The 19,835-nt window shown below is 37.4% G+C and overlaps 4 protein-coding genes across 9 annotated transcripts; 1 reads left to right on the top strand and 3 right to left on the bottom strand.

Moving 5' to 3' along the window:
- Positions 1-160: 160 nt before the first annotated feature.
- On the bottom strand, positions 161-8,411 carry arsg (arylsulfatase G). 3 transcript variants are annotated; one of them, XM_057358319.1, is made up of 12 exons: positions 8,336-8,411; positions 6,574-6,818; positions 6,296-6,483; positions 6,051-6,098; positions 5,567-5,678; positions 5,335-5,466; positions 4,153-4,349; positions 3,837-3,917; positions 3,303-3,411; positions 3,105-3,225; positions 2,897-2,987; positions 161-2,645 (listed from the first exon to the last, which is right to left on the bottom strand). In XM_057358319.1, exons 2-12 carry the CDS (start codon positions 6,801-6,803, stop codon positions 2,368-2,370), a joined length of 1,587 nt encoding a protein of 528 aa, XP_057214302.1. In that variant the 5' UTR covers positions 6,804-6,818; positions 8,336-8,411; the 3' UTR covers positions 161-2,367. The 3 variants fall into 3 exon arrangements, with proteins under 3 accessions (XP_057214302.1, XP_057214304.1, XP_057214303.1); XM_057358321.1 differs by having other exon boundaries at positions 8,320-8,407; XM_057358320.1 differs by lacking the exon at positions 8,336-8,411 and adding an exon at positions 7,608-7,720.
- LOC130569007 (monocarboxylate transporter 7) lies at positions 7,774-10,874 on the top strand. The gene is made up of 6 exons (XM_057358324.1): positions 7,774-7,878; positions 8,775-9,027; positions 9,332-9,475; positions 9,568-9,696; positions 9,767-10,564; positions 10,643-10,874. The coding sequence occupies exons 2-6, from the start codon at positions 8,790-8,792 to the stop codon at positions 10,870-10,872; spliced, it is 1,539 nt and encodes a 512-aa protein (XP_057214307.1). The 5' UTR covers positions 7,774-7,878; positions 8,775-8,789; the 3' UTR covers positions 10,873-10,874.
- A 1,349-nt stretch (positions 10,875-12,223) lies between these two features.
- Positions 12,224-15,175, bottom strand: LOC130569008 (archaemetzincin-2). Of its 4 annotated transcripts, XM_057358328.1 has the most exons (8): positions 15,068-15,113; positions 14,762-14,932; positions 14,085-14,367; positions 13,517-13,690; positions 13,297-13,425; positions 13,011-13,174; positions 12,575-12,751; positions 12,224-12,365 (listed from the first exon to the last, which is right to left on the bottom strand). In XM_057358328.1, the coding sequence occupies exons 3-8, from the start codon at positions 14,365-14,367 to the stop codon at positions 12,234-12,236; spliced, it is 1,059 nt and encodes a 352-aa protein (XP_057214311.1). In that variant the 5' UTR covers positions 14,762-14,932; positions 15,068-15,113; the 3' UTR covers positions 12,224-12,233. The 4 variants fall into 4 exon arrangements, with proteins under 4 accessions (XP_057214311.1, XP_057214310.1, XP_057214312.1 ...); XM_057358327.1 differs by lacking the exon at positions 14,762-14,932 and having other exon boundaries at positions 15,068-15,175; XM_057358329.1 differs by having other exon boundaries at positions 14,238-14,367; positions 14,762-15,113.
- A 390-nt stretch (positions 15,176-15,565) lies between these two features.
- On the bottom strand, positions 15,566-19,485 carry gna13a (guanine nucleotide binding protein (G protein), alpha 13a). The gene is made up of 4 exons (XM_057357709.1): positions 19,157-19,485; positions 18,393-18,619; positions 17,510-17,560; positions 15,566-17,301 (listed from the first exon to the last, which is right to left on the bottom strand). Exons 1-4 carry the CDS (start codon positions 19,434-19,436, stop codon positions 16,729-16,731), a joined length of 1,131 nt encoding a protein of 376 aa, XP_057213692.1. The 5' UTR covers positions 19,437-19,485; the 3' UTR covers positions 15,566-16,728.
- Between the last annotated feature and the right edge of the window lie 350 nt (positions 19,486-19,835).

Genomic DNA, 19,835 nt, shown 5'->3' on the forward strand with positions numbered 1-19,835 from the left:
GAATACATACATTATAACATTGATATATTATTGTGTATTTCATTCATTCAGAAACATGTTCAGATTCAGAAGTATAATTAACTCTTTTTTTTTTTCTGTGGAACACAAACAAAGATATTTTGAGAAATGTCTCAGTGGTTTTGTGTCCATACAATGGAAGTCACGCTCCCCAGAATATCTTATTTTGTGTTATGCAGAAGGGAGAAAGTCATACAAGTCTGGAATTAAATGAGGGTGAGTAAATGATGAAATAATTCTCATTTATTGTTTTCATTTAGAAAATATTTATATTCAGAATATAAGAAATTTATTCAATTCAATTTTATTTCACAATGTGCACTGTTCCAAAGCAGCTTTACAGGAGAAAATAAGAAAAACTGAAAAACACAAAAAGGTAAAACACAGCACAGTGCATGGTGTTTATAGAACAAGCAAGATCATTCTATTAAATAATATCTAATAAATGCAGTCTCCCGGTGGTTTATTTAGCATATTTTGCATTAAGTGAAAGCTTTGCTGAAAAGATGTGTCTTTAATCTAGATTTAAATTGGGAGAGTGTGTCTGACCCTCGAATAGTATCGGGAAGGCTATTCCAGAGTTTAGGTGCTATGTATGAGAAAGCTCTACCCCCTTTGGTGGATTTAGTTATTCTAGGTGTTATCAAAAGTCTGGAGTTTTGAGATCTTCGAGAGCGTGATGGGTTGTAGTGTGGTAGAAGCACTGTTATGTAGGTAGGGGCTAAACCGTTTAAGGCTTTATAAGTGATTAAAAGAAGTTTAAAGTCAATACGATACTTAATGGGTAACCAGTGAAGGGATGATAACATTGGGGTTATGTGATCGTATTTTCTGGACCTGGTTAGAACTCTGGCAGCTGCATTCTGAACTAACTGTAGTTTGTTTATTGATGATGCAGGACAACCACTAAGTAGTGTATTACAGTAGTCAAGCCTTGACGTCACAAATGCATGAATAAGCTTCTCTGCGTCAGCCACACAAAATATTTCGCAATTTGGCAACATTTCTAAGGTGGAAGAAGGCTGTTTTTGTGACATTTGAGATGTGATTTTTAAATGACAGGTTGCTGTCTAATATAACGCCTAGGTCTTTAACTGTATTTGTTGGAGTAACAGTGCAGCCTTCAACTTGCAGGTTATATTCCGAAATATTCTGCTCACGTGTCTTTGGTCCGATAAGTAATATTTCTGTTTTATTAGAATTTAAAAGAAGGAAATTACTAGTCATCCAATGTTTTATATCTTCGATGCACTTTGCCAATTTGGATAGCTGGAAGAAATCATCTGGTCTTGATGAGATATATAGCTGAGTATCATCTGCATAACAGTGGAAGCTAATTCCATGTTTTCTAATAATGTTGCCAAGGGGCAGCATGTATATGGAGAATAGCAAGGGTCCTAAAACCGATCCCTGAGGTAATCAATAATAAGAAATTTATTTATTTAAATTCTATCAAGTGTGTGTTAAAGGGATAGTTCACCCAAAAATATAAAAAATCTGTCATCTTTTACTCACCCTCTTGCCATTTCAACCATGTATGACTTTCTTTCTTCCACAAAACACAAAAGAAGATATTTTAAATAAAAGAATATTGTATGTAAAGCAATGCAAGTCAATGGGTACTGTTGTTCTTCAGTTACCAACATTCTCCAAAATATCTTCTTTTGTGTTCTGCAGAAAGAAAGTCATACAGGTTTGAAATGACAAGATGGTGAGTACATAATGATAGAATTTTCATATTTGGGTGAACTATCCCTTTAATAAATCCATGTAATTGTACAAACAATAACTTGAATTTCCTTGATCCAGTGATACAAGATGTTGAATTCTTTTTAACTTGAAAAATTGACCTCTTACTCTTTCTCCTTGATCAGGTGTTATTGCTGCAACCTGGTACCTTGTATTATTATTAATATTTAATAACTCCCTATGATGAATCTGTTTATTGTTGTACTCACTCTTGTAAGTTAACTAGGTAAAAGCAACCATATCACCACAAGATGGAGACATAATATCAATCTTCTTGTCTTTCTGATAAAAAAAGCGAAGAAAACCTATAGCAAATTTTGATCCAAACAATGTCATTATGATCATGGTATGTTGTTAACAAGTACCTCAAACAGTCAAGTTTTTTACAGAACGTTCTCTAGCTCATAATGAAACAGCAGAATAAACAAGTATTGCAACATCTATAGTTTCATGTTAAACAGGGTTAAAGTAACCCATTCAGTGGAGTTTTCTGGGACATTGTTCTTTTCTCGGTGTGAAGCTACACTGTGTTTTTCAATATGCAGATGTGATTAACACATCTGATAAACAGCTCTGAGGTCAAGGCCGAGCCCACTGACCTCATTTCAGACTGTGACATCGGCAGAAGGGGTTTTGCGGCTGGCAGCAGGGCACAGCAGCAGGATCTGTCCTGTAGTTGGCGGTCGATACCTTATCTGTGGCAATGTCCCACAGCAGAGCAGCACTTTCTTTTTCTACTTCCTGTAGGACAGTCCTGTATTCCTCGCTGTCGGGGTTCATAGGTGCCTCTTCTGCCTCATCCTGTGAGAGGTCAAATATCAGAGGCGGGTGGTGATACTGCTGTTGTCCACTTTCTCCACCGCACGCCTCTGATCCACCTGAGAGAGCACATGAGTGTCAGTACATTCACTTTAACAACCAAAGGGGTGTAAAATATTATTTCTGTCATCGTTTATTCACCCTCATGTTTAAAATGAAGATATTTAAAAAAATGTCTCAGTGGTTTTGTGTCCATACAATGTAAGTCAATGGGGACCAATGTTGTTTGGTTACCAACGTTCTTCAAACTATCTTCTGCAGAAGAAAGAAAGTAATACGTTTGGAATGACAAGCAGTTTTAATAACAGACCTGTGATGTAAAACGCCTTGTGATGTTTCAGCCTAACGGTTTGTAGGTCTCCAAACTGTCCAGCAGCCCCACTGTTTGGATGCATGATACTCTGCAAAAGAAAACAAACACATGGTTGCATGCAGTTCTTCTTGCAAAACAGATTTCCAACCTATAAACAACACTGTTTTTTGTTGTGGTCAGTTTGGTGGTGTTTTTCCAAACAAACCTTATGCCCTGTGTCAGAGTCATTAAGCAGAATGTCTGTTATATCAATGCCGTCAGAACGTCGATCTGATGGTGGTTTTACACCGGCCAAGGAGAGGATGGTTGGAAAGATATCCATACCACTATGAAATAAGAGGAAACAGTTGTACGGTGAAAACAAAAACAATATCATCACAAAATGTTCTCATTGTTCCTGTACCTCAGCAGGGAATTGCTGGTGCTGTTGGGTTTGATCTTCTTGGGCCATGCGACCACTGTGGGAACTCTGTGACCTCCTTCCCATGTGGTTCTCTTAGCTGATCCGCCACCTGCACAAACCAACGTCAACATGCTAAATCAATGAATGGGTTTGTTATCTGAAACAACTTAAGAAACATGACAAGGCTTGTGTGAAATCTGCCCCCACAGAATTTCGTCATTTACAAACGTCCTACTCTTTGGAAGGATCAGATTATACTTTCAGCTATCAATAAGAGTATAGTACACTCAGTCCAGAACATTTTAAAATGTGTGCGGGACCTTCACAACTTAACTGTTTACGTTTTTTACATAATTAAACAATATTTGTTGAATTCTATAGTATTAGGAACACACAGAATTAATTGTATAATTCAATGGGGATGTGGACTGTGTATTTGTTCATTTTATATACAGTAAATGTATCACAGTTTAGAAAGAAATAAGAGCAAGATCTTCTTTATAATTCTGGTTCATTAGGTTGTGTCTGCTATACCTCTGCTTGTCTGCCATCTTCCAACAAAAGGCCCAACGTTCCCTGCAAACTGGCATTTCTGTTCCCATGGGCCATTGTCACCTTAAGAATACATACTGTATATTCATAAATTTGCATGGCTTAATGAGCAGAGAAAATATGGGCATAAAAACTATAGTCATTTAAATGTTATAATCATCAATATTATATTATCATAAATCATAATAAAATTTATAAAAATTTTATCATTTCACCAATATTTATAAGTAGCTAAGAGTACAAACTAACAATGCATTGAGGGAATTAATGCACACGTAATATGTGTAAAAAAACTCACCAGTGAACCATATAAGTGTGTTTTCCAACTGCTCAGTGCTGACAGCCTGCATGATAGTGCCCACCAGGGAGTCCATGTCACTGAGGCTGGCTGTGTACGGGTCCTGCGTCGTAACGTTGAAGAAGGGGTTATGAAACAGTGGGACGTGCATGTGAGCGAGAGCCACATACAGTAGGAAAGGCTGTTTGCGAGCAACGCTACACCAACAGGAATAAAACCCACATTTATTCTATAAGTTACACTGTACAGTAATAAAATGATAAGCACATATATTTCTGAAAAACTATGCTTGTAATTTTTCATTACCTTGAGATAATAATGCTACGTTAGCTTGAAACTTTGCAAAAATGTAATGGAAAATTCATATTGAAAATTCATAAGTTCATGTTGTAACCCGACAATCAAATCACTTATCATATCAAATGGCTCAATTTAAGTGCAACAATATTAACTTTAAAGGAATAGTTCACCCCAAAACAAACCATTCTTTCATTATTTACTCATCCTTATTTCTTCTGCAGAACACAAATATTTTCAATGTTTTCAACACTGAAACAACAACACTGACCCCCACTGACTTCCATTGCATGGACACAAAATGCCTTAAACATTTCTCAAAATATCTTCTTTTGTGTTCCAAAGAATGAGTCATATACAGGTTTTGAATAACATGAGGGTGACTGATTGTTGTATTTCTGGGTGAACTATCCCTTTAAAGCCATCATCACAAGTAATTAAATGCAAGTATATTAATAAAGAGAAGGGGCTTGGCTGTGCACAGCCCACCTGATCCTAATCTACCCTAGGACTGTGGCAAAGCAAGGTCAACACTGCAACTTCGTCTGCCCAGTTAACTTGTTTACAGTCTGTTAGAGACCTTATATTGACTGAACAAAGTCCCCAAACACTGTGCAAAACTGTTCCCTATAATCTATTTGAAATCAATAATGTTTTTGTCTCTAGTTCACTGCTGGCTCAAAAACTTTCATATTTCATTCCACATTTGAACCAATTTTACCATTAAGTCCAAGTTAGATTTATTAATCTATCTTTTAAAATGTTGGTAAAATTGGCTTTTAAAATAGGATCAATCCAGATGGGACATGGAAACCTATCAAGTATGTGACTTTTATGAATCATTTCAAAAAAAAAAAAAAAATATTTTAAAAGTGGTGAACGCACCTCGTCTTTATCTGCTTGACTGCTGCCGCAGCATATCGTTCTTTAAGGCTCCATGTGTCCAAGGGCTGTTCAACTATTGTCTCATTTTCAAACAGAGGTAATGCCACTTTACTGTAGCATTGCTCATGCTTCCTGTTGAATAAAACCTTTTTTCAGTAAAGATCAAGGTATCTACAAAATAAGAGGATATGGCATCCCGTGTTATGATCTTGTGAGATGGAAAATAACACACCCTGAGGTATGTTGACTGTGCATGCACGGTGGGCAGGTGGGAAGATCAAGGCCTGGTTTATCAGTGCAGCCCATGTCATTACTATAAGGAATACCAAAGTAGTAGTCGAAACCTGTAGTGTATATACACAAAAATACAAATATTGTGATAATTAGACCTGGTTGTCAACCTTTGGTAGACATGTTTTTAAAACCTAAATGTTTAAATAATCATAATATGTATATGTATATAATAAATAACACATTCTAATATTATATTTTATTGTATTTTGATAGTTTATTTATTTTATTAATATTAATAATATAATTGATTTTATGTGAAAAAGCTCGGTCAACAACACTGGTATCATATGTTTTCCACAATAATATGTGTTTTAAATGTAAAGAGCATGCAAAAAATCTTGAAATACTGCAGGTACAGAAAGGGCACTTTAAATGCTTACAACCTTAGCTTTTAAAAAGACAAAAAAATCCTGTTCACTAACCTCTATGAACTGGACTGTACGATCCATTATGACCAAGGTGCCATTTTCCTGTTATGAAATCAAGACAGGCATTGTAAATAATTGTTACTGAAACATATTGAATTGCACCCTGAATAGCTTATTAGTTGATATGGTAACAATCCAGCATACACTGAAGGAGAGCTAATCTCAGTTTTAGGTTTATTGCCCTCAGAATGTTAATCGTTGTTGTTCTCTGCATGTTCTTGGAATTTTGCCGAGCTCACCGATCATGGCCGTATAATATCCTGCATCGTGCAGGACCTGAGCTAACGTGATCTCTTCGAGTGGCAGTCCTCCAACCGACCCCACAGCAAAATTGTGAGTGACCCCATTGCGCAGCCCATGTCTGCCTGTCAGGAGGGCAGCACGTGAGGGTGAGCATGTGGAGGCAGGAGAATGAAAGTCTGTCAATCTGCAAATCATCAGATATAAATCCACCACATAATTAGACAGAATTAGGCACAGACTGTGACAAGGCAAGTCTAAATAACACGAAATGTACCTTTTGCCCTTATCCCTTAGTGAGTCCAGCCAGGGTGTTGGTGTGGAGTTGTGAGGCCTTTTCACCCACAGATCACCCCAACCAATATCATCTGCTAAAATAATGATGAAATTGGGGCGGTCTTGCCCATGAGGCTTCCGTTGCTTTTTTGTATGGCTTTTAATGTGATGAACCAGTCCAGAGAACAGAAAATAAAAAAGGAGCAGTGCACAGAATCCAAGCTGAGCCATTTTCAGTTGCTAAATCTAAAAAAGGGAGAATAAAACAGTAAGACATTAGTTTTCAATCAATTTTTGACTTAAAGGTCCAGTAACAATAAATTAAAATTAGGGCTGTCACACGATTAATCGTGACTAATCGTTTGCAAAATAAAAGTTTTTGTTTACATAAAATATGTGTGTGTACTGTATATAATAATTATGAATATATAAATACATACACATACATGTACAGTATATATTTAAGAAATATTTACACATGTATATACATTCTTATATTTATATATAATTTATATTGTATATAAAACATAAATATTTAATATACACACATATAATTTTTCTTAAAATACATGGATGTGTGTGTGTATTTATATATACATAATTATTATATACAGTACACACACATATTTTATGTAAACAAAAACTTTTATTTTGTAAACGATTAGTTGCGATTAATCGTGTAACAGCCCTACCTTTTAACTGATATAATACTGAAGTCACTTTAAAAAAAAAAATCCAACAAGGCTATAAAGCATTTTACATTCTAATTTAAAGGAGACAACAATCATGATTATTTATTTTCATATTTTAACCTTTTTTAGGTTTAACAAAGCAAAATCAGAAGTGGTAAAACCTTTGATAACCACAGCACAGTGACTGTACTCCATAAAAGAAACTATAATATAATTGTATGAGGTATCATATAACAGTAGCTGAGGTTGCTGTTTTTACAGTGTAAACCCATGTGGAAGTCTCTGAGAGAATCTGTTGTCTGGTTTGATCAGACACTGCTGGCTTTTATCTAAGAAACTTTACCTAGAGCATTACACGTATGATCTTCTGCAGCCTGAGACCACTTCACACTGGGGTGGAAAGGGAGATAAAACATTCCAATTCAAGGGAAAAGGAGGTTGCCGGTGTGGCCTTTCGTTCAACATTTACTGTAAACCAATCCATAACATGCTGAACAGCTGTAACCTCCCACCAAAGAGGCACTCAGTATTTGTGAAAGTGGACCCAGCAGCACATGGACCCTTGGCAGCAGGGGAACAGAGCAACAACAGTTCTCTTAGACTGACCGGAACAGGTAAGCACGGTTCTCTCATTTCTGTTTTTGAGTTCTGTTTTCAATTTTAAAGTAGTAAGCCTATTGCTACATATTATATACATTACATGCTACATTATGTATATATACAAAATAATATGCCCATATATATATATATATATATATATATATATATACATGACCACGTGGAAAAGAATGTTCTCTCTTTGTTGTAGGTACATAAAATATATAAGTAAAATTATTTTAAAGAAATATGACCAAATAATACAATACGATAGGTCAAACTCTAACACACACACACACACAGATTGTTTTGCAGTCTATATAAGGTAACGTAATGAAATAGAGCGGTCCTTAAACTTTTATCCATGAGAGAAAACAGCGAAAATCTGCATTAACGTACACATACACTTCAGAATAAATTGCTAAATCTCTATTATAAATAAAGCAAATATTATTTACTTGAGAAAGTCCTCACCTAAAGCCGAACTATGACTTTGTCGTTTTTATGATAAAGCGCATCGGTTGTTGACGTTTCGCTTCTTCCCGCCCACTCGTGACGTTGACAGCTGTACGTAATCAAGCGAGACGGATTTAATAGAAGCTCGCGACACTTCGATGTAATACGGCGATCGATCTGCGCAGCGCCGCATGAAATCAAACACACTTTAAGCGGTACATTCCAGACTCCTTTTTCTAATTATAAAAACTGAGCATATTGTGCAGTTGTTTTTCATTTCCTATTTCTACCACTTTTTTATAACTAAAAACCTAATTTAGGTGACATAGGCCTACAGAAAACATGTAACTGAAAAGAACCTCAAAACAAAGTTCTCTTTTTAACAGAGAAGACTGACAGGTAATTTTATAAACCACAAATGCAATAAACAAAACAAAAAATCCTGTTATTGCCACAGGTTACTGTTTTCAATATGGCACGGCGGATGTTCAGACTGAAAGGTTGCCTTGGCCCTAAAGTATATACAGAGGTCCCAGATGGAGGCTGGGGATGGATTGTGGCTGTGGCCTTTTTTCTAGTGGAGGTGTTCACCTATGGGGTCATCAAAAGTTTTGGAATTTTTCTCAAGGATCTTATGACTGACTTTGAGGAGAGCAACAGCCGAGTATCCTGGATCATTTCAATATGTGTCTTTGTTATGACTTTTACAGGTAAGAAGTCTGAAAAGTAACTTCATGCATTTTAACATTACATTTACACTAAGGGGCCTCAACAAACTTCCAAGGTGGCCTAAAGAGGACATAAAATGAAAAATAAAATAACACTAAAATAAGCTAAATCAAGAAATTTCTTAGTGTTGGGTTATTTATATAATAATATACATCAAAAAGGTTGAGATCCTCCACTGTATTAAAGTAACTGCATTTGGCCACATTTCATTACATGTTTTTTTCTTATACATGCATTCATTTTTGTGACCGTGCCATCTGTGTCTATGATTTTGTGCCTCTTTAGCACCTTTATCATCAGTGCTGAGTAATCGATTCGGCTTCCAGCCGGTTGTGATATTCGGAGGGTTTCTCATCTCCCTGGGCACAATCTTCACTGCATTCACCAGCTCCATCAATCAGATGTACCTCACTATTGGAATAGTTGCAGGTAATAAAACTCGGACCTCTTTATCTTATACAAAATAATAGAAAATAATTGTTAGATGGCAGAAAGGTCTTTAAATGTCTTTCCCTTTGTAGGACTGGGTTACTGTTTGACATTTCTGCCAACTGTCACAATCTTGTCCCAGTACTTCAGCAAACGTCGCTCTGTGGTCACCGCCATGGCCTCCACTGGAGAATCATTCGCTATATTTGCTTTTGCTCCAGGTGAGAGTAGTCCTGCTCAATTGCAATATAATATCATTTAAATCATTCAACGTATCGCTTGTTTTGGCAGCATTCACAGCTCTTAAGTATCACATTGGCTGGAGATACACCTTGGTGGTGATCGGAACATTGCAGGGTATCATCATTATCTGTGGAGCATTGCTTCGACCCATAGTCATCAAACCAAAGACTTCTCAAACTGGAATTGAGCAGATCACAAACTCTCCTCCCATAGACCAGCTGAGAAACTCAGTTAACTCTGGAAATTTAGATGTCCTGTCTCCTGACAAGCTGGAACATGGCCTCGAATCTGTTGGGGAGCAGCAGGGTGAGGTGGAGCCACTTCAGGTTCCTCCAAAACAAAAGGACATTAGTATGCAAGCTAAAAATAAGCTCCTGGACTTGACTGTCCTGAAGGAAGGCAGTTTTTTGTGTTATTCAGCGTTTGGCCTCTTTGCAACATTGGGATTCTTTGCTCCACAGCTGTATGTGGTGGAGCTCAGTGCCAGTATGGGTACGGAGAGAGACAAGGCTGCCTATATGCTGTCAACAATGGCTATCGCTGAAATCTTTGGACGGCTCTCTATTGGATGGGTACTGAGCTTGGGGCGCGTCAGGAAGATCTTTGTACTGCTTGGATGCGTATCACTGATGTGTCTGGCGCTGGTGTTGTTCACTGTGGTACATGGATTCTGGGGACTGGTTGTGTGTTGCGTGCTTTACGGCTTCTTACTCGGCAACATTGCTTCCACACACATTCCCATGTTGGCTGAGGATGATGTCATAGGGATCGAGAGGATGCCCTTGGCTGTAGGCGTCTACGTGTGCATTCAGAGCTTTGCGGGACTTGCCGGTCCACCTTTAGGAGGTAAGAACATTCATGTGTTTTATGTCAAATATAAAACTCCTCAAATCAGCGGTCATTTTTTTTCTTAAAATATTTTAGGTGTCCTTGTGGATATTACACAAAATTACAGCTCTGCATTCTTCTCCTGCGCTGGGGGAATGGGACTAGGTGCCGTCTTTCTTGCGCTTGTACGCCCAGCAAAGACAGGTCGTCTATGCATGAGGAGGGACAATGGCAGAAACACCCCGGTAGTGCAACAAGAGTCCAAAGACATGCCAGGGGATTTTCAAGAGGTGGAAATTCACAAAAACACAGGAATCAAGTCTTAAATCAAGGCATGTATTCCAGAACTGTAGGATCAGACCTGTAATATTAAAAGAATGTAGTACTTTAAAGAAAATCTACATTATGATTTATAGCAATTGTTCAGTGAAACTCATGTCATACAGTTGTTGTCGTGAAAATACTCAAGTACGCCAAGAATGAGCACAAACCTCAATAAAATTGAGAAAACACATGTAAGGTGATACATCACACTGGGACTTTTGTTGATGAAAAGTCCCATGAAGTCCATGCATCTGTGCAAAGAACAGACATGATCTATGACAGGAAACCACATTGTAGTGGTTTTAGTGAATGCGGGCAATGAATGATAAGTGATGACAAAAAACTGGTGAGTAAAGCAAAGACCGAAGTAAATGTTGAACTTGATGGCTGAAGTTACAACGCTAGAATGGTATAAGAAACAGAAACGTTATAGAAAATGGATATTTAATGCTTCATATACTGAATTATTGTTAAGATACCCATTTTTTAATTATCATATTTTCATTCAAGAGAGTGACAAATCAGTATTTAATATTTTGCACAACTAGTCAACTCTGAATGTAAAGTGTGGTAAACAACTTATTATTACCAATACACTGTCAGTTGTTTACTATCATTGCTCTTCCGTATCATTGTTTTCTCCAATTACATTAGCATCTCTTTTATTTAGAGATCACTGTGCATACAGTTCACCACAAAGCACATTAATGTTAACTGTGAAATCAAGAAGTAATGCTACGTAAATGAGCCACAACTTAAAATGTGAAATGTGTCTGAAATGAAAAACTTTATAATTTACCTCTTAGAGTAATGTATGTTGTTATTGAACAACTGTCAGATCATTTTGTGTCACATAATTTTATATATTTGAGAAAGGGATTTGTATTTGCTGTCTTCCATGGACTGTTTTTGCAATACGTCTTTTATTTACAAGGCATAATAGATGACTGTTATGAACTCTTTCAGATTTTAAAATAAAGCCATGTTCATCTTTTTGTTATTGTTTTCTGACATAACAGATATCTTAAGCTGAACAGTTAAAAGAGAGATCTACAACTTTATTTAATTTGCTTAAGATGTACCAAATCCTCAGATATAGCAGGTCACCCTCATGCTCTAAGAGCAATTTACATAAACATTTGCATTTATTTTCCCTGCAGAAACATTCTTACCAAAGTCAGGGCCATCATTAGGGAAGAACACACAGGAACCCTGGAAAACCCGTCACAGGGCCCATGAAGACTTGTCATGGGCCCTGTGACGAGATAGGGCAATGTAAATTCAACAATGTCCCTAACAACAGCAATTTACAAAAAAGTGCATACAATAGTGTGTCGTAACTATGACATCAAGTCCAGGTGTCCTACAATGTTTCATCTTCCAATATTTTTAGACACTCATGCAACCAATGTCTATACTCCTGGAAGGCTTGTGTGGGTTTGGCTGAGTGTTGTCCAGTGCTGTCATCTCCATCTTCAATCCAGTGGAGTAAAGCCTGAAGAGCACATTCTATTTTAATATTTGCAACAAAATGTCTTGCTTCTACTGATGGATTCTCAACTACATTTAATTCTGTAAGCATCTGAAGTGCAAAGTCCATTTTTAAAATGCAAACATAAAACCTAAAGAAAAACACAACATAGCTTCAGTTGTACAGATGACTGTTTAAAACGATTTGAGTAGTTTGGCAGGGGTTTCTTTTACCTTGTATCTATCAGCTATTTTGAATCCAATAGAAGACTGTAGTTTCCTCAAACAGACTGGGCAGAGATCGAGCGGTCGACGGTCAGACTCCTCTAAGTGATTGGAGCCCTGCATGACACACTGTAGCCACTGGCAGTGCTTTACACCAAATATATGTCCAATCTCATGAGTCACTGTCTATCACAGAGGCACAAATAAGAACTGTCAATAAAAGAGCTAAGTTACATTATTTAAGAGGTCACACAAGACATTTTTCTTGTCAGCTTATAACTGAGTTGGTGCCAAACTCTGCAAATTTAGTTTTTCTTGACCTTCTTTTCAATCACTGAACTGAGATTGTTCAATTGTTCGTAAATTTGGTGGTCAAGAATTAATGAGCTCTGAAATCAGAAACCTGAAGAATAAATTAAAAAAAAGAGTAAATTTGCATCCTCACCTTGCATGAACGCAGGAGGAGAGTGCTGGTGATCGGGGGAGTGTAGTAATTCTGGAACACAGAATAATCTCCTTGCTTTGGCTTTGTTGTCTTCTTTAGTCGACCTGCATAGTTTCTCTCGTAAAAGTGATCATCGTATCGGGCAAAGCTGAACACCCCCATTCCTGAATCACAACACACAAGAATTATGCTACAATGACAACTTTCCACTTACAGTAATTGAAAGTAAAGTGTTACACTACAACTAGAAGTGTGACGCTATCAAATCACCACTATTTAATATCACCTTCCGTGAGGGAAGCTTGTCCAAAAACAAAATTCCATGATTCTTTCGGGTATAAGTCAATCATGGTGATTCCCACAATGCAAAACGCATCTTTAGGTTTCCTTTTTTTCAAGAAGTCAAACAGCTCTCCTGTGAACATATATAGAAAGCCTTAGGTTTTTACAGAAATGTTGCTTAAAGCGTGACTTTGATTATGTCAGTGATTCTGGTTGCTACTAACCAGCATGAAGCTGAAGGTTGTGTGTGTTGCTGTTAATGCGGAACGTACAAGCTGTTGAAGCAACGGTTACAGGTGGCAATAGCTTAACCACAAGTCCGTAATAGAATGCCTGGCAGTAGACCTTTAGCCATTCAACAAACTGTTCCGCCACAACACCTCCTTCTCCAAAAGAACCTGTGAATTGACCAAATGTGATAAAAGTTACATATGAATTTGATAACATTTATATTTATGCAGTGCTCGAATTGAATCAAGTCTTATGGGGGATCCCCACCATAAGACTTTTTTTTGGGTGGGGGTTAGTCTCACAATATACAATTTATACAAAATACACAATATATTTGATCATAATATGCATTACTATATACTATTTCATCTATTTTTATCTGAGTCTATTTTTTACTTCTCATGGGGGGTCCCTAATGCCTTATGGGGGGGTCCAGGATCCCCCCAACCCCCCTTCAATTCGAGCACTGTATTTATGCGTTTAACACTCTTTTATCCAAATCTAATTACAAATATTTTACCAAAATACATTTATGCTGTTCTACATACAATGTGCACCAACCAATAGTTTGAATGTATATGGTCCTATGTCCACTGCTTGGAGACTTGTGGTAAGGGTTGCTGTAAAAGCTCTGAAAGTCTTGAGGATCTTCTGGATGTGCAGAAATCCAGTCAGATTCTAAGTGAATGGTAATGGGACTGAAAAGTGAATTGCCAGGTTTGAGTCCCTCCTCTAAAAGTGTCTTCTCTGCTCCGCTGAACTGCTTGTATGCCTCTATGAGATCTTTACGTGTGGACAAGAGAGCAGTGCGCAGTCTCCCAACAGGATGCTCAATAACCTGCATCTGTGGATATAATATAATAATACACAAAAAATAACATAAAATAAGCTTCAAACTTAGACATTCAGCACCAGATTTGTGGCGCCATCGCATACCCAAAATTGTTATATTGTCAAGCACGACTTTTGTTGTACAGCGCTACCCAGACCGCACGGAGTTTGACTTCAAAGTATCGCGAGAGCAAGTCTAAAGCGCTGCATTTTTAATTGCTCGCGGTACTTTGATGTCTGTGCAGCAACGAAAGATATCGCCCACACGTCACGCTGTCAATTTTAGTTAAATTGCTTAACATCGTCGTAATTAGACACAGACCATTGATATACGTTGAAAAATGACTACACATAAAAAGCACACGTTAAAACATATTCACAAAAGCTATAGACACGGTAACAGTTACCTTTAAAATATTTTGAAATGTTATCTAGCTCAGATAACTGGTCGAAGATGAACTCCATTTTATGTTTGAACCTCGGATGGAAAAGTTACTGTACGAACTACTTGCAAAAGTAATTCAGCGATTTATTTATGCTGCGTTACAATGTCGTAGTTCGAAATTCCCACTTTAAACCTGAAAGTAACATAGTCCATTTGACATCACAATCGTAAAAACAACGATGCAGTTTGATTGTGTGTGTAAGTTAGCTCCACAACAAGCAACATTACTAAACCGTGGGTACAATCGCTTCTGAATGTAGCTATGTACCTGTTTAATGTTGCCTATTTACGTTTAGTCAAAAGTTGTTCGTCGCCATCTTGGACACTACGTCAAATCGTCAAGCAACGATGTGACGTCATCCCAACTCTGTCGAAAATTGATTGAAAAAGTGAAGCATTGTTAGGGTTACGTTGGTAATAAACTATGGTGGATTTTTGTAAGGGAAATCGGATGTCAGAGTTTGAGGGCCATTATAGTTGTTATTTTAGAATGTTTTGAACAGCAAGTCAAATATTAATTATTCATTTTTTAACCATTTTTTGAAATAATTTTTCTAGGGTTTTGGAAATGAAACACGGGTTTTAAATTGTAAAAAGGGCTAAAATGGGGTGGTAGGATAAAGGTTAGCAATGCCAAGGTCAAGGGTTCGATCCCAGGGATTGCACAGAAACAGATGTATGGCATTAAAGCATCTGCCAAATGCGTAAATGTAAATATAGTCTAATGTTACACTGTCACAAAAATGAGAAAAACAGCCATTTTGGTACTTTTGAATTTAATGCACAATTACACAAAAGCAATCAACATAAAAACACACTATACAAAAAGCAAGAGATTACTGCTATGACAAAACATACAAACACATTTTTGTGGGTAAAATCTTTTTCAGACTTTATACATACAGAACTTAATATACGCAATAAGCTAATACCCATATACCTCCAACAATCAGATTACAGTGCTTTTCATTAAGACTCAATCTTTCCATCATTGCATTTCAATTTGTCCTTAATCAAACCAACTTCTGTTGAAATGGTGCTGTATAGTTGCATTTTAAGGCTAACAAATGTTGCAACGTCTGTACAAACCAATCAACCAACCAGAATACACATGGACTGCTTTGAGAGTCATTTTATAAAATCCTGAGCTAGAGCTATCCACTTACACGCAGAGCCATAAGGGCACTTTTTGTTTTTAAAGTATATTACAAAAATAACAACAAAGATTCACTCAATATGGGTTTAGTGGCAAATTAGATTTAGAAAAAATGATGTGAAAAACCATCTGAGGATTTATAGAATTTGTACAGAGAAACTTTCTGTACAAGTTCAATTGGAAAATGTTTAAGATACTTTCCCTTTTGTTATACATGACAAACATAAGTACAAAAGTACATTAATTGTACTACTTTATTGTCATAATCTGGGTGCAACAAAAAGACATTTTGCGGGGAAGGCAAAGACAGCAAGACAAGCTGTGCTATAATAAAACTTATTCTAATCAACCCCATTAACAATTGCTCACTGGTGCACAAGAGCTGTTGGAAAAAATATGTATAGCCCTGAGTTTTCACTTTTTGAAAAGCTTTACCAAAACAGGGTGCTAAACCTTTGGGTTAAAGGAGTGTAACTGGTACATACAAAAGACACATTTATAAACATACAGTAAACCATGATAATTACAGCATTTCGGTGAATAACTGAGGACCGTTCCTTAGCATATCCGATACAGCTACAACAAGCTTAACAAGTGGCGTATATCAAATTCTTGCCATTTTAATGATAGCTATAATATGCATTAACTTTAAAGTATGCATATCATCTTATGCGTTTCTCTTTAACCACAATATGTATAGAACCACTTGCCGTATTAAATAAACTAAAAACCTAATTAAAATGGAATGTTCTTAAAGACCTTCTGGTGCCATTTTATTGTAACATAAGCTGTTTAAGGTTGTCGTGCAAGATGGTGTCTTTGACATCACGGAAGACAAGGCGAATGTTCTCTGTGTTAATGGCAGTGGTGAAGTGATGGTACAGGGGCTTCTGCTGTTGCTCCCGACGCTTGTTACGGAAGCACTCCACCAGGAATGTCTGCGCATCTTTAAGATCATGGGGATCCCCGGTGAACTCTGGGAAATAGTCCTTGATGTTCACGTTGTTGACTTTTTCCTCCAGTAAGTCTGTCTTATTGAGAAAAAGAATGATGGAGACGTTGGAGAAGACGCGGTTGTTGACGATCGTCTCGAAGATGTTGAGCGACTCTGTGAGCCTGTTGGTCTGGCGATCTTCCATAAGCACCTGATCGAACTCACTGGATGAGACTAGGAAGAGGATGGAGGTTACGGAATCGAAGCACTCGAACCAACGCTTGCGCTCAGACCGCTGCCCTCCCACATCCACCATCTTGAAAGGAACGTTCTTGATCTCAAAGTCGTACTCGTGGATACCTTTGGTGGGCTTCCGTGCCAGAAGTATATCTTTTTGGCTGGGCAAGTAGTCCTGTAGAGCACATGGAAATCTATTAGTTTTTTTGCAGTGACAAGTAAATTATGGAAAATTATTTTGTGTACATACCTCTTATTGATGTTATTCGAATTAAATTGATCTAATCTACAGATTGCTATTAGACATTTAAATTCCCATTGTGAACACGGCTCAACCCACTTAATTTTTTTGTAAAGAAAGGACACTAAATGTCAATTTTTACCGGTTCTCCGAGTTTATCCACATTGTCCAGGAAATATTTCACAGATTCACCCTACAAAGGAAAAACAAACTAAATTGAATATTAAGCATCTGAACTGTGCTTGCAGGTTGGAATATCTACTGCCATTTTTCTGTAGTTTAACACATTAATTAAAGGTAAAAAAGAAACACAAAGTTACAAAAAAATACCCTATGCTTGTCTTACCACGGCAGACACTGTTGTGGGACAACAGCTACTTTGATTACTCAAAATCAGGAAAACGAGACTCCACAACATGGTCTCTATTGGCTTGTTCGAGGGGGTATGCAAATCAGCCTTAGGCGACTTGAAGAAAACATCCTGCTTTTTTTTTTAAACGTATTGTAAATGAATGTTAAAACTGAAAAATGTACATTTAACAACATGAGCTGAATCAAAGTTATTTCAGTCATGAGCTCATGTGCAATGACTTCAATTGTGCTTAAATCAAACCAAAGCACTTAGAAGGTTTACCATTGTATTTACCGCAGAGTAGATTCAATAAATTGCAGAATAAGCATTAGCTCAATAAGACCAGAAATTATTGCAGATTCTTGTATAAGCAGGAATTAAACCATGAATGCTGCTTTGTCCACGGATTGAAAGAAGAACTATGTTGTGTAATTGTGTAAGTACAGATCAAAATCTGCTGTGCTGGTTTTACTGTTGTGTTGTGGGAAAACGTTTAGTTTCAGTGCTTTCCAATACCAAGCCAGCAGATCAACATTTCGTAAAGTTCCCTACCCCTCACTCGCTCAAATCTCATGAAAACAGAGAACCCACAGCCGATGCTTTGCTTGAGGATCACAGAGAACAAATAAAATAATGATTTGTGATCGAAAGCTGAACAACATTTCACACTTACCAGCTGAAACTCTCGTCGTCTGTCATAAGCATTCTGAACCCCGCTGTCTTGCCATAAGGCACGAATGGTGGGCAGGTAGTTCAGAAAAACTTTGGTCTCCACCATTCCTTTGGCCATCATGGATGAGCGGGTGTCAAAGGCCATAACCGTCTCCCCATGAAACTGATTATCAGGGTCTCCCCAAGGAATATGCAGTTTCTCACGGGCATCCACCAGCACCCTGACACCTAAAAAGGCCATAAGAGATCATTCATTCTCAGTGAAAGGAGCCAATGCTTTAACTACGCAAAAGGGTATTACAAACATTATGCAGATGTGAATTAATTGTAGGGCAGTCATAAAATGTTAGATAAGAAATTAAAATATGAATAGATTGATACACATATCAGAATAGGTCATAAAATAAAAATACCGCATCTGCCATGTGAACCAGTTTGCGAGGTACTTTCTATATTGACACGAGGTTTAGGAGGATTGCTGAAAGGTTTGTTTAAGGTTTTTAAAGATACATATAAAAGCACATCAAAAACAGTTGTGTTCGTTTTTGTAATAATATATTTTGTAAACATAAATAAAGAGTGCTCGACAAAGCCCACACAAACATCTATGGCCTTCTCGTCGCCTATTCGCTGGCGGATCAATCGAAAGTTGTCAAAAAGTTACTTTGTCCATCGCTAAACACTTCCACCTGCCGTTATAGTAAGAGTACACTTTATTTTTCAATTTTACGAATCTGTCAGTATTTTAAGCCGTTGGCATTGTACCTTTGATAACATTGCTGTAGATTGTAGCCCGGAACTCTTCTTTGGCCCGCTGATCGAAGTCCTGCCCATGAATTATGCGCATTTGTTTGAGGAAAGTTGACTTGCCACTTTCGCCAGCGCCTAACAACAAGATCTTCACCAGTTTCTTCACATACGTCTTCTCACGAGAAATGGTTTTGTCGATCTCCTTAGACTTTCTAATTTGATCAATTTCGCCGTGCGAGAGAAGACAATTGGGAATACAAACTATTGCAGTCCGGGAGGGCAGGAAATCCGCCATCTTTGTAGTAACGACTTCATGGATACATCACTCGAACGGGAGCGCGCGACGCGTTCACGAGTTCTTTCACTAACTGGGCGGATTCGGTTGGGTGTGGTTTTATGTTAGTTTGCCTGTCTTGGAGATATTTGCCAGGTTATTCATAATTTCTCTAAATTCTCTACGTGCTGTTATTCACGTGTTTTTTTTAAAGAGTTGACATTTTATTGTGAAGGCTACAAATGTTTAAGTTTTTTCTTTATGTCAAAAAAATGACAGGAGATGGTACAGGTTTTTGAGAATATTTTTTTTCAACATGTTCCGTTTGTGTGCACTTCACTGCTGAATAAAACAACAACAACAGACACCGTCACAGAAATTGTAATGTATTTAATGGTTATAATAGGAATTGTATTGGTT

This window comes from Triplophysa rosa, linkage group LG18, assembly GCF_024868665.1.
Source record: "Triplophysa rosa linkage group LG18, Trosa_1v2, whole genome shotgun sequence".
In the NCBI taxonomy this organism is placed as follows: Eukaryota; Metazoa; Chordata; class Actinopteri; order Cypriniformes; family Nemacheilidae; genus Triplophysa; species Triplophysa rosa.